Source organism: Amyelois transitella, chromosome 3, assembly GCF_032362555.1.
Source record: "Amyelois transitella isolate CPQ chromosome 3, ilAmyTran1.1, whole genome shotgun sequence".
In the NCBI taxonomy this organism is placed as follows: domain Eukaryota; kingdom Metazoa; phylum Arthropoda; class Insecta; order Lepidoptera; family Pyralidae; genus Amyelois; species Amyelois transitella.
This window is the reverse complement of record NC_083506.1, coordinates 7,098,403-7,112,553: the sequence shown is the minus strand read 5'-3', so window position 1 is coordinate 7,112,553 and position 14,151 is coordinate 7,098,403. Positions and strand designations below refer to the sequence as shown.

Below are 14,151 nucleotides of genomic sequence, written 5' to 3'. Positions count from 1 at the left end.
TGACCTTCCACGTCTCACACCCATACAGCAAAACGGTTTTCACATTGGACCGGAATATTTTGAGCTTAACTCTCCTAGTCAGTTTCCGTGATTGCCATACAGGACGGAGCTGTGCGAAGGTTGCTCTTGCCTTTGGGGGGGGAAGCTAGGGTATGGTCTTGGTGGGAATTGCTGTTTGTGAGGACAGTGTTACCTACAAAATGCCAAGAAACCTTCTGCTGTGTTAAGTGGCGAAACACCTTTTATAAAGCAGAGCCCTGGCCAGTCCGAGTCATCCACGTCCACGCCGTCCCTCCTAGGAACTGCTGCAACCGCACTGCCGTGCGGCCGCCACCCTGAGGTGCAGCTGAGCTGAGGATGCAGGGCGAAAGGCGAACCTTCTGCGCCTTAAAACAGAATTTACTCACTAGGGAGGAAACCCGAAACAAAACCGAGCACGCTCGCATGCTCTAAGGTGGCAGCCCCACCGGCGGGCTAGGATATAGTGGGCTAATCACTCGCTTACCCGAATACAAATTGATTGTAGAAACAGAAACAGTGCAAAACCGGACCGATCATAATACGACGACCTTCGGCATGAAGTGTCCCATAATGAAAAAAAATTTTGAATTTGAAACCATAGTTTCTTCGTGGGTTCTTTCATGAAATATCTCTCGGGAACAATACAAAGTACTCCAAACTATACATGTATCGAATTTTTGCAGTATTTACTGAATTAAAAAAAGTTACGCTTTTTAAATATTACTAACTAAGTAAGGACTTTATAAGGGAATATTTTATCCCGAAAAAACGAATCTATACTAATATTATAAAGCTGAAGAGTTTGTTTTGTTTGTTTGTTTAAACGCGCTAATCTCAGAAACTACTGAACCGATATGAATAATTCTTTCACTGTTAGATAGTCTATTTATCGAGGAAGGCTATAGGCTACATTTTATCCCGGATTTCCTACGGGAAACGACAACAATGCAGGTGAAAGTTGAATGAGTCGGCCATCTGCGAGCTTTCCACGCGAACGCTGCGCAAACCAACAAAGATATAAGAAGATAGTAAAACAATGTACTAAAGATGTGAAGTACTAATTTTTTGCCACAAAAAAGTCCGCGAGAGCATATATCTATCTCTTATGGTTTACTTACAATAACCACTTTTATGTTCATTTTTTAAGATTATTTTTTCATTATAAACATAAGTTATTTTGAAACCAATTTTCTTTAATTCAGTATTAATCCTTATCCAAATAAATATGTTTATTACTTTCGGCTTTTTATGTAGACTAAAATACAGTATATAAATCAGACGAATAGGTTTCGAGATATAGTCGTTATAAGCAATTTGCAGCGAAACATTTAATACGGCGAACCAGCGTTCTTTCTAATACGCGTGACCGCCGCGGTTTGCACAAACAAACACACAAACGCATATATACGGTCTCCGTTCGGTCGCGGGTAATGATGTGGGCCAAGTCGTCGCCAAGTCGCATAACAATTAGCAGCTATAATTGATAAAGCCGAGGAGGATGTTTGCAAAAATAAATATGATGCCCAAAATAACTATTCCACGCGGACGAAGTCGCGGTCACAGCTAGTGAATGTTAACGCAGGATTATCTATAAATGACAATGCGCTGAGCATAACCACAGAAAATGCTATTTAATTATAAATATCGTTAATTTGGCATGTTTGTTTCTTAGATTTCCTAAAATTCTCATGGCAACGAAAAAACAGGTCATTGTGCGTAAGATATCGGGGGCGAAACTAAAGCACGCTTAAACCGTTTAGGAATACTAAGAACATAAATACATACCTATAAGTATGCCATATACATTTCATACAGGAAAAAGAATGTTTAGGTAGGATTTGCGTTAAACAACAATGTCCTTGAGCGAAGCCGTGGGCCACAGATAATACGAAATAAAAATTCAAATAGTTACGTATCACCTATTTTATTGCAAATTCACGTTAATAAATATACTTTGGCAGAACAAAAGATCTAGCTTTTACAAATATGTTATTTTTCACGAATAGTAATCGTATTGCTTACCACTGTAATGTTATTATGAAAATAAAATGCATTTAACGGAGATTCTTCATACTTTACTACTTGAGGCGCTAGTGGTGTTGAATTCTAGGAAGTCTTTCAATAGTGTTGTCCGTCTTTTTTCTGCAATATCCATTTGATTTTCTAAATCCCCACGATCTGTTGTTTCTGCTCTTTCCACTTTCCAAGATAGATTCTCAATTTCTGCTTCCAACTGGGCCTAAAATAAATAACTAGTTTGAGTATCTGACACAACATAATTCTTGCATGTCTGTGTCGGTCCTCAAAAAAGAGTAGCAAGCTATCAAACTTATTTGATGAGCGTTATCTTAAGCAATAAATAAGAAGTAGCAGGTAATGCTAGTTTAAATAAATTTAGACTTTTTCTTGAGATAAAATATTACAAAGTGGTTCATCAAAGCAACACTGCTTAAGTTTAGCCAAACTTTAATTAATTCGGCTTACAACATGTGATCTCTGAATCCCAATTCATGCATGCAACTTAAAAATATGACAAACTACACCAGCTATCAAGGAAAAAGCTGATAAACTTGGAATACTTCTTTTAAGCAATAGGCTGGCTACCTGTTACTATCTAAATCTCAGTCCTATCATTAAGTTAGGATATCCAGCTGGATATCATTCAGCTGAATGAAACACAATGAGTGATGGAGTCTATTAGCTCTATCTACCTCGTAAATATAAAGTTGTGATAATTTATTTGCATACACTATCATAGCTAACCCTTCAGCTTACAGCCAGTATGGAGATAGTTTACTTGAATGTGTCATTTAAATACAACAGATCTCGACCTGTTCCATGACTTTCTAGGAAGGTATAAATCTAAAACATTAAGCTGTTCGATGCTTGCATGAAATATTAATATTTTTCTCTCCCTTTCCCTCTAATGCATGTAACCCAAAATTTAAATTCTTTTTTATTTTATATGTTATTTTTATTGCGAATGCTGTGGTCCCCCATAATTGCCATTCACATAAGAACTCTTCCTCTTAACCTCTGTTTTGTAAATCACTATCACTACATAGTATAAAGCAAAGTCACTTTCCGTGCCTGTCCCTATGTATGTATGTATGCTTTGATTTAAAGATAGAGTGATTTCAAAAGGAATAAAATAAAACTGAACTTAAAATAAGTCTCTTTACTAACTAACCTGTTGATACTCGAACAACTCTTTTCGAGGTCCAACTTCCATATAATAAGCATATGGATAGGTGTACTGTAGTGTGTATCTACAACGTTTCAGTAATCTTGCAGCATCCCAGAGGTACTGCCAATCAATCCAAGTTCCTTCACCAGCCATCACCTATGGAACAATAATATTACATTTATTATAGTCATAATAATGAAAGTCACATTACTTTCGGCCTAGACTCCATCCGGATACAAAGCTATTATAGATAAAACTGATATTAGTTCTCAGGTTAAAGGCATAATAGTTTTGATACCCAATTAAAGAACCTTTGGGATTCTTCATTCAGGTGATGGACTACAGTTGAAGCCATATAAATATGTATTTATGTACATTAAGAAAAAAGTAAAAATAGAACGTAAACTAAAGAGAAATTTAGTACTAAAGAACTACTTATTTCTAGAGAAATTTCTTCCAGTAGGCCCCGTTTACTTAATGTTATGCTTCATATCAGAACATGTTTTATCAATAAGAATAGTTCCACCACCTTCAAGAGCAGGGTATTAAAGATAGATAAATAAAACTCTTTATTGCACCTAGTAGTAAAACATACAAAACAGATAGAGACAGTACAAAGGCGCACTTATCGCTAATGCAATATCTTCTGCTTCTGGAATATTCTTCCTATTTTTCTACTTACTATAATATTATAAATGTGAAATTCGTAAAGATGTATGTGTGTGTTCATCTTTCACGCAATAACTACTGAACTTTAATGAAATAAGTTTACTTTATACATTTGAGGTGGACCTCTTGGTCCGCCTCAACGGGCGGGCAACAGCTATTCAATATATTTACAGAGAACCAAATGAATATCTAAGAGATTAAATTGTCTACAAACTACGAAAAGACAGTTACTGGAGAATTGTACATACATACATACATACATATGATCACGTCTATATCCCTTGCGGGGTAGACAGAGCCAACAGTCTTGAAAAGACTGAATGGCCACGTTCAGCTATTTGGCTTAATGATAGAACCGAGATTCAAATAGTGACAGGTTGCTAGCCCATCGCCTAAAAGAGGAATCCTAAGTTTATAAGCCTATCCCTTAGTCGCATTTTACGACATCCATGGGAAAGAGATGGAGTGGTTCTATTCTTTTTTGTAATAGTGCCGGGAACCACACGGCATGGAGAATTGTATCTATACTAATATTATAAAGCTGAAGAGTTTGTTTTGTTTGTTTGTTTGTTTGTTTAAACGCGCTAATCTCAGAAACTACTGAACCGATTTGAATAATTCTTTCACTGTTAGATAGTCTATTTATCGAGGAAGGCTATAGGCTACATTTTATCCCGGATTTCCTACGGGAAACGTCAACAATGCAGGTGAAAGTTGAATGAGTCGGCCATCTGCGAGCTTTCTGCGCGAACGCTGCGCAAACCAACAAATATATAGTAAAACAATGTACTAAAGATGTGAAGTACTCATTTTTTGCCACAAAAAAGTCCGCGAGAGCATATATCTATCTCTTAAGGTTTACTTACAATAACCACTTTTATGATCATTTTTTAAGATTATTTTTTCATTATAAACATAAGTTATTTTGAAACCAATTTTCTTTAATTCAGTATTAATCCTTATCCAAATAAATATGTTTATTACTTTCGGCTTTTTATGTAGACTAAAATTGCCATTTACAGTATATAAATCAGACGAATAGGTTTTGAGATATAGTCGTTATAAGCAATTTGCAGCGAAACATTTAATACGGCGAACCAGCGTTCTTTCTAATACGCGTGACCGTTGATAAAGCCGAGGAGGATGTTTACAAAAATAAATATGATGCCCAAAATAACTATTCCACGCGGACGAAGTCGCGGGCACAGCTAGTTGGTAAATAAAAGGTAAATATACCACCTTCTGATTAATCCGACTCTTCAAGCTCGCCAAAGTTTGTTCTTCCAATTTCAATGATCTTGCATGATTCTCCCATCTTTCGTAGTAATGTAAATACTTTTTCAAAGCTTCCCGTGCCTGCAAATGGAATGATTTTTTTAAATTTTATCTTTGCTGAACAATGCTGATACAATGGGCGGATTATTGCTAAATACATTATCTGACATTTTATTATTATATCAATTTTTTATTTAGTTTGAAATAAATAGTTTTACCTCATTAACATTATTTATGTCTTGTGTTGCTACATGATTTCAATGCCAAATGTATAGTTTGGAAATAAATGAATGTTTGGAAAACAAATTACAGCAAAAAAATTACATTAAGTAAATATTGAGTGCACAATAGTAAATCATAGTCCCTATAAATAATAACTGTCCAGTGTCTGTACTTGAAAGATAATGGAAAAAATATCGATATGGAGGATCCATAATAAAAGACCAACAGAATACAAAAATGTGATTTTTAGAATTTCAGTCAGTCCATATGTTTGTACTCGCATCACGCAAAAACTATTACTCCGATTTGAATGCGGCTTTCTCAGATATGTAAGGCTTAGTCTTAATTAAAAACTGGTAAATAAATAATTTTCCCCTCAACCCTCTAAGAGGCTGCAGGGGGTCAGCTTTTTCATTTAATTTTTACAGCGAACGAAGTCGCGTGCAATAGCACAGCATTTCGCCATAAGAATATTAAATAAATAGATTACATGTTTTAACCTGTGCATGTTGACTATCATTTGCCAAATTAGGGTCTTCTTTATAACGGCTGCATTCGTAATATTCCGAGCCATGAGTTTTCCAGTCGCCAAGGCAAACCCAGCAAAAGTCATGTCTGCAAGACCCACACTGCATGTGATTGCAGCCTCCATTTTTCTCTATACAAATCTGGCACTTAGGGCAATCCTGGAATTATAAATAATTATTAATAAATTCTTGTTAAGTATTGATACTGGTACACAAGATCTGAAAGTATTTGCCGGTTAGCTGGAAGAGATCCCTTCATGAGACAAGTCTGCCATTGCAAATGATTTATTAATTTTCTATGTACTATTTCTTGAAACTGTGTAAATTTCTGTGCAATAAAGATATAACAAACAAACAAGTTAATCATCTTTTTTGCATTGATACAATAGGGATGTGGAATGTACTCAAATAAGTATAAAATTTTACCACGAAAAGGTAGTTTCTATAGAAAAATAATAAAAAACAATATTTTCCTCAATAAACAAGGGATTATTTTTTTATTTAATAAAATGTAATTAAATATTTCACCCTCAAGTCACGTGACAATGAACACCAATCAAAATGCGTGACGTCACGCGTTGCAATACAAGAATTTTCGCTTTCTAGTATTATGGTGTTTGTTGATATTTGGATCATATTATTACCGTGATTTCCGTCCGATTATCTTTTTGAATAAATTTTTAAAGGCTTTCCCATAATGGAAAGTGGATATATTAAGGCAGATAGTTCAAATTTGCCAAGAATTGATTGCTTTACGGTGGCTAATTTCTTCGCAACAAATAGTAACTTCTGCTCTGCTGAATTTAGAAATGTGAAGACATCCATGTAAGTAATATTACTCAAGATACATTATTATAGCAATAGTAGGTATTTTTAAACTCGAAAAGGTTAATTATAAGGTAAAAATGAAATGATTTTTCCATATCATTGGCCAACTATAATGAAAGAACAAAAAATTGTTTACATTATTTCTAACCTAAAAATTCGAGTTTTCGTCTTTGAAAACTAGAAGAAAAAAATATTTTAATACAAGTAAATGTAACAAATATTATCAAACTTACATCAAAATGATCCTCACAGAAATACATTTTACTTTGTGTAGATACAAGTGCCGGATCCCGACGGGCTAATTGAAGCCACTTTTTCCGCATCGTTTTTGTACGTGGAACGTGAATAAACAGTTTTTCAGGTGTTTTAATAGTTGTACTTTTACACTGCGGCACCGCACAATATTTATAAAATTTTGAATTCATATTATTATCACACAACTACAAAACAACTATTCATTACATACAACTTCGACAATATTTTATAACGCGTGACGTCACAGCGGCCGTTTGACAGGTATCCGCGTTTAGGCGCGATATTTTAAATGGAATTTTAAATAAATTATTTTAAAGGAATTACTTGAAATAAAAAAATAATAATAAATAGTTTGGGTTATATTTGGTACTTATGCATGGTTTTAAACACTTTCCCAAAAACAGTCCACATCCCTATTATGAAGATATGATGAATTTTGGAAACTTTTTCTGAAGTGATCATATCTTCATAATTACCTATAGAAGGCTCATTTATTCTTATGAATGAAGTAGATGTTTTTTGTGGTTTTCTAAGGTGCATTGCTACTATAACCAACTAAGCTATGCCAGTTGATGCTATTTTACACACGTTGTTGACACATGAAGTTATACTTAGCTTCTATTGCTTTCTTATGCAATGATCAAATAAAAATAAATGAAACTTGTAAACCTCAGAAATTCAGAATACTGACCTTGGTATGAGCACTTATATAATTTGCAGTCTCAGAGTCATCAGCGCATTTAGTAAGCCAACGCCGTATAGTGGCGCAATCCGTGGGTGCATGATGAGGCGCGCCACAAGAGAAGCATGTGAGTAGCTCACAGCCTCGGCATTCAACTCGACGTGCGCCTTCTCGTGTCCGCGCTTGGAATATCCACTAAAATAATAATAGTAATATAGCTTAAGCAAGCTTAAGACAAATTTACAGGCATATCTGTATATTTAACCAACTGTGCCCTAAGGCTTAGCTACCCTGGGAATTTTGGAGTAATAATCTGTTGTCCTGTCCTGCTGCTGTGCTGTCAAACAAACTTTTGCATTTATTATATTAGTAGTAGAAGTAGAAGCAAAAAGTGAGTAGAAAAATACCTGACAATTAGGCCCGGGACAAAATCTAAGCTGAGGGTGTGACTTTACATGATCCTTAAACATAAATTGCTGATACCGCTCCCGAAGACCTGGTTTTGGAACATGGGATAGCACAAAATCTTCAGGAGCTCTGACTTCACAGTCTTGAGCCATACACTGAATAGTGTTTGAGACACCTGAAAAGAAACAATTCAGATCATGAACATGATATACCTATATTAATTTTTTTCAAATTTATATTATTAAAAACAGAGAATTTACGTCCATTACTTTAGGCTTTGAGTCATCTTTTGGTTGAAAATACATTTATAAATTTAAGCATGGTTAATAGCAAAAGTATGTAATTAATTTACTATTACATCTGTAATTTCATTTTGTTTTTACCATTTATGGCTATAAATTAATTTTAGAATGTATTTATCAACAAAAAGACAATAAAGATGGACTATACTTACATATACCTTACTAACATACCTTACCTTACCTCAAAACTGATCACAAATTCCATATACCTTTATAATCAATTTTACCATGTTTGAACATCATAAAATTCAATTTAATTTGCTTTTCTTTTCATTGTAAGGATGACTGACATTACATCTCATTACAAACCATTATTGAAATGTTGTTTAATTAAAAATTTATCAATGCATTAAATGTGCCTTACAGAGAAACAAAGTAGCAGTAAAGAATTTGTATTCACACAATGATGTGACTTTTGGTATGAAATTTTTGGTCATTTTTACTTAAAACTCAACAAAATTTCAGCTAAAAACGTGTACAGTGGGCTCAAAAGATAGGTTGTATGAGAGGTGGCACAAGTATCTCCTGAGCCTTGTGTACATAAAAATACTAAGACATAAAAAGATAATTATTACCCTGCATAATTTGTACTTCAAAATGCATAGCCCAGCAGTCATTACAGAAATAGTGTCCACAAGCTAAAGCACTGTAGTAATGCAGCATTGGAGTATTAGCACACACAGCACATACTGTAAGGCTGGTGCTGACTTGGGCTGAGGACACTCCAGGCTTCACATGGCTGTATACCAGGACCTCATTTGCATTCTCCTTATAATTATTTATTATTTCTTGAGCATTCCATTCATATGCGTGTAACATTACCTATACAAAGCAAGAACGTAGTTATCCTCGAAATATAATGATGTTAGTTATAATTTTATGATTTAGTGATAGATCTTCACTGAACTTTACCTTGGCGAGAGAAGGCGTTATTTGAAGGCTATTGCTTAGCAATTCAATCGATTCGTTTAACAATTTTTCTACTTCTTCTACTTTTAAGCATGAATATAAAAAATACTCTGGGTCGGATTTACTGCGATCTACCGTCTCCATATCACAGTCATCTTGTCCTCCGTAGTAATCGTAATCATCGCCTTCGTTGTCCGAATATTCCATATCGGATTCCGCAGACATTTTGTTGGTTGGTTTGTTGGGTTTCAAGATAAATAAGAAATGTTGGGCACTAAAAAAAATTTTCAAAACCGATTAAAGTTCATCTGGTGGAACAGTGTCCTTGCAAATTAAAAAAATACGCAATGCTATACTTACTTGTTTTGTAAATAAAACGCCGTAGCAATATGTATTAAGAATAAAAATTATCTACCACAAACAACATATCAACATTTGACATGACGTGACGATTGAATTGACGTAAGTACATGGGTCAAACCGTTTAGCCGTACCGCCTCGGAACGACTGGATGAAGGACTAATTGCATTGCAGCGTTTCCGTGACCGACGACTAGCGATCTGCAGACTAGTCTGTTAATCTGACAGACCGGCAATTTTTCTAACTTAGCAATTTAGGGCTGTCACAAACCTAGCTATTTTAATCTGTGATATCTATATAACCACTTGATTGTTTGAATAAAGAAAGCCCATTTAAAATTTTTTATCTTATAATAAATACTTAGATAGTGCCCCAAACAACAAAACAAAACTTGGAACTGATAATTTCGTTGCTATTTATAGCTTTAAATTAATAACATTTTTTTTAATTGGTTCAGAGGTTTGATTGTGAAAAAGTTACAAGAAAACTTATTTTTATATAAATTTATAGTATTAGTTTGGATATGAAAAATGCGAAAAAAAAAAAAATTGAACAAAAACATATACTGTACAATAGTGAACTGCCAATCAGTCGTTGGTCGCTAGACGATTGCACGCATTTGGTCGGGCACTAGCCATAAATGTTCACCTTTATTTCCTCGTTTTATTTAGGAGACTAAGCAAATGGTGCACTGACCCATGCAGCCATATTATTGGCCAAGAAAGTCTTCAGGAAAAGTGGCTCAAACTATAGATAGTTTTGTACCCATGTCTCTTAGAAGGTATTTGTCATAATAAGTAGCTCTGAAGAAGAACCTATGTACTATGTTTATGTGAAACATATTCATAATATAAAGCCGTGTGGTTCCCGGCACCATTACAATAAAGAATAGGACCACTCCATCTCTTTCCCACGGATGTCGTAAAAGCCGACTAAGGGATAGACTTGGGATTCCTCTTTTATTCCCTGCCAATCTAAGGTCTGCCGCGCCGATGGATGCATGGCTAGGGGCGAGCCTAGTCTCGAGCGTGCCACCTCCGCCATGGGGTTGGGCGACCCCCAGGTAATGGCTAGCCTTATCCTGGCATGCGGGGCTCTTCTGGGGCGGACATTATTTTTCCCTAGCGTCTCGTGCGAATCGCATGATGCAAATTAGTAAAAAGCACCTAAATGGCGGCGATGGTGTCCGCACCCCATCACGTCTCGTTCCCGGCGGGAGCGGTATGCGGTCTGCTGAAAGCCGCTTTGCGACGATGAATGTAAGAGGAGGAATGAAAGATAAGATTGAGGAAGTATGCCAGATGATGGATGAAAGACGTTTGGATGTGTTGTGCGTGAATGAAACGAAGCGGAAAGGATGCGACGCGACGCAGCACGGCCCTTACACGGCTTATTGGTCTGGAATTTCCAGTACCAGCCGAGGCTGTCAAGGGGTCGGTCCAATTCTTTCTGCACGAATGGTGAGTGTGTGAATGAATATGAGTGTGTCAGCCCTCGTCTTCTATGGATTAGGCTGAAAGTTGGAATCACTCGGATCTTCGTTCTAGGTGTTTATGCACCGTGGGATGTGGGTTCGGGGGGTACAACAACAGCAAAAAGCGAAAACGAGGAGTTCTGGAATAGTGTAAGAGAAGTATTGAAAGATTTTAATGGATGGGTGGGTGTAAAGCGTGATGGATATGAAAAGGTGCTTGGTGCGTTTGGTGACGAAAAGGTGAATGATAATGGAAGAAGTGTATTTGAAATTTGTCTAGAGTGGGATCTTTTTGTGTCAAACTCAATGTTTCAACATAAAAAGATCCACACCTACACAAGAGTGGAAGGTATTTTAAAAAGTATGATAGACTTTGTGATTGTAGATTAAAGATTGAAGAACAAAGTGCTGGATACCCGTGCATATCGCGGTGCTGGCATTGACTCGGACCATTTACTGGTGATATCCCTGATAAGGGGGATCTTCAATCGCTGGCGGCACAGGGTAAGGGAGCAAACCAGCGCTTTGGAAAGAGTGAAAGTAGAAAATTTGCAAGATATGGATGTAGGTAAGAAGTATATTAATAGACTGAAGGATGAATTTGAAGATTTAGATGAGAGGAGCGATATTGAAGATGGATGGAAGGAATTTAAAGAAAGAATTGTGAAAGTAGCTGTTGAAGTGTGTGGTGTAAGTAGAAGAAGGAAAGGGAAAAATCACAAAAATGCGTGGATGAGTAAAGATGTGCAAGAACTTGTGCGATTAAAGAAGAAAGCATGGCTGGATTTGTTAGCAGCAAAAGCTAACTTAAGAATGCAAGAGGTTATAGATGAAGATGTGAATGAAGCACGTAAGGAATATAAGAAAATGAAAGATTTGGTTAAGAAAGCTGTGATTAGAAAGAAAGAAGAGTTAAAAGAGGAATTTGATAAAAGGCTATCAGAAGACTTTCAGTCAAATCTGAAAGTATTCTGGAAATCCGTAAGGTCAGCCCGAGGAAAAACTATAACCAGTGAGCTGACTAGGATCAGATGCCAGGATGGTAGCGTTGTGAAAGGAGAAGAATGTGTGCTAAAGATATGGAAGGACTATTTTAAGAGTTTATTTGAAAAAAAGGAAGAAAATAAGAAAGAGTTCTGCTATAGCGAAGAAAAAGAGAATGAGATGGAAGGCGAAATTGAAATGTGCGAAATTGTGGAAGCACTTAAGAGTATGAAAGAAACGTCGTAGCTAGACAGTTGTACTGCCTTTTCAATTTGTGTTGGAGAAGCGGCCGAGTACCAAAAGATTGGTGTAAGGCTGTTATCGTGCCACTTTACAAAGGAAAAGGGTCACAACTGGACTGCAAAAATTATCGTGGTATAAGCCTGCTTAGCGCCGTCGGCAAATTGTATGCTAAGGTATTGATTAATAGAGTCAGGAATGAAACTGATGACAAAATATGGGAATGGGATGTACTGATCAGGTCTTTTCTTTGCGGTGCATAGCCGAAAAGTTTTTGGCCAAGAGTCAAAAAGTCTATTGCACATTCGTGAATTTGGAAAAGGCCTATAACAGAGTTGAGAGGAATGAATTGTGGTCAGCACTTTCTATGCATGGGGTGAGCAGTCTCTTAATACGAGCGCTGAAATCCTTATATGAGGATTCGAGTGCTTGTGTCAGGATAAACGGAGCGCACACTGAGTGGTTTAAGATTGAGAAAGGCGTTAGGCAAGGATGTGTTGCGTCACCGTGGCTGTTCAACCTATTTATGGATAGTTGTTTGACAGATTTGAAAGAGTCTGAAAGTGGATTAAGGATGAATAAGTTACTCGTCAAATGTCTGCTCTATGCCGACGATCAGGTTATACTGGCGTCATCAGCGGAGGAATTACAGGAGATGGTAAACTGTATGCATGAAGCTATAAAAGAGAAAGGAATGAAAGTGAACGTAAGTAAAACTAACTAGACAGCATGTTACATTTTGATTGGAGGAGAAAAAGTTGAGCAAGTGAAAGAGTTTGTATCAAGATCTAGGATCAAAGTTTACATCAGATGGCAAGTGTGATAGTGATATTGAAAGTAGAGTGAACGCGGGGAACATGGTGAATGGAGCTTTGCATGCCTTTATGAGCAGTCAGAAACTATCCAAAAAGGCTCGACTGGCTGTGCATAGGGGCGTGTTGGTCCCGACATTAATGTATGGGAATGAAAGTCTGGTATGGCAAAAGAAGCACGAAAGCAGAATAAATGCAGTGGAAATGAGAGCGTTAAGGAGTATGTTGGGTGTGAAATTGAGTGACCGGATAAGGAACAGCGTGATAAGAGAATGTTGTGATGTGAATGAAGATGAAGTTACAGGAATAGAAAAGGGTATGTTGAGATGGTTCGGTCATGTGGAGAGGATGAATGAAAACAGGTTGACTAAGTAGATATACATGGAGGGTGTGGAGGGAAAGGTCGGAGTGGGAAGACCTAGACGAACGTATCTTGATCAAATTAAGGACGTCCTGTTAAAGGGTGAGGTCAAAAGTACCCGAAACCGCCGAGCTTGCATGAAGAGAGTTATGAATGTGCATGAAGCGAAGGAAATATGCAGAGATCGTGGCACGTGGAAAGAGGTAGTCTCTGCCTACCCCTCCGGGAAAGAGGCGTGATTTTATGTATGTATGTATTCATAATATTTTTTTATTTCGAATCACAAACATCCATAAAATCTTCTTGCTCCTGGCTTTAATAATCCTGGTTGGATCCTCAATACTCTGGAGAGGCCAGGGTATGCCTTTACCATGGATCCTGCATTGTGTTAGTTAGGTTTTTATAGGCGCTCTGCATTCTTGCGTGACTACTTGGCAAGAATCTCAACGAGAAATTCCTTTAATACACACTCTCAAAGTCTCAACCTTTTTAGTGTAGTTATCATCATTCATTTCCGTAAAAACTATAGTTACCCTGGAATTTGCTTAAAACCTTCTTTTGCAGGTGGCGCAAAATTAGCGAGAGCAATGCAGCAGGTAAAAGATAGTAAACGTATACTTAATTTAAACAGAAAA

The 14,151-nt window shown here is 36.7% G+C and overlaps 1 protein-coding gene across 1 annotated transcript; it reads right to left on the bottom strand.

Moving 5' to 3' along the window:
- Positions 1-1,929: 1,929 nt before the first annotated feature.
- On the bottom strand, positions 1,930-9,815 carry LOC106135435 (potential E3 ubiquitin-protein ligase ariadne-2). The gene is made up of 9 exons (XM_013335726.2): positions 9,646-9,815; positions 9,289-9,559; positions 8,952-9,198; positions 8,074-8,249; positions 7,676-7,861; positions 5,875-6,060; positions 5,117-5,233; positions 3,212-3,364; positions 1,930-2,260 (listed from the first exon to the last, which is right to left on the bottom strand). The coding sequence occupies exons 2-9, from the start codon at positions 9,508-9,510 to the stop codon at positions 2,090-2,092; spliced, it is 1,458 nt and encodes a 485-aa protein (XP_013191180.1). The 5' UTR covers positions 9,511-9,559; positions 9,646-9,815; the 3' UTR covers positions 1,930-2,089.
- Between the last annotated feature and the right edge of the window lie 4,336 nt (positions 9,816-14,151).

Coding starts and splice junctions, on each gene's coding strand:
- LOC106135435 (XM_013335726.2), bottom strand. CDS start 9,510: ATGTCTGCGGAATCCGATATGGAATATTCGGACAACGAAGGCGATGAT. Junction 5,234..5,874: donor ATGATAGTCAACATGCACAG/GTTAAAACATGT, acceptor TTCCATTTGCAG/GCACGGGAAGCTTTGAAAAA. Junction 3,365..5,116: donor AGAGTCGGATTAATCAGAAG/GTGGTATATTTA, acceptor ATTGTTCCATAG/GTGATGGCTGGTGAAGGAAC.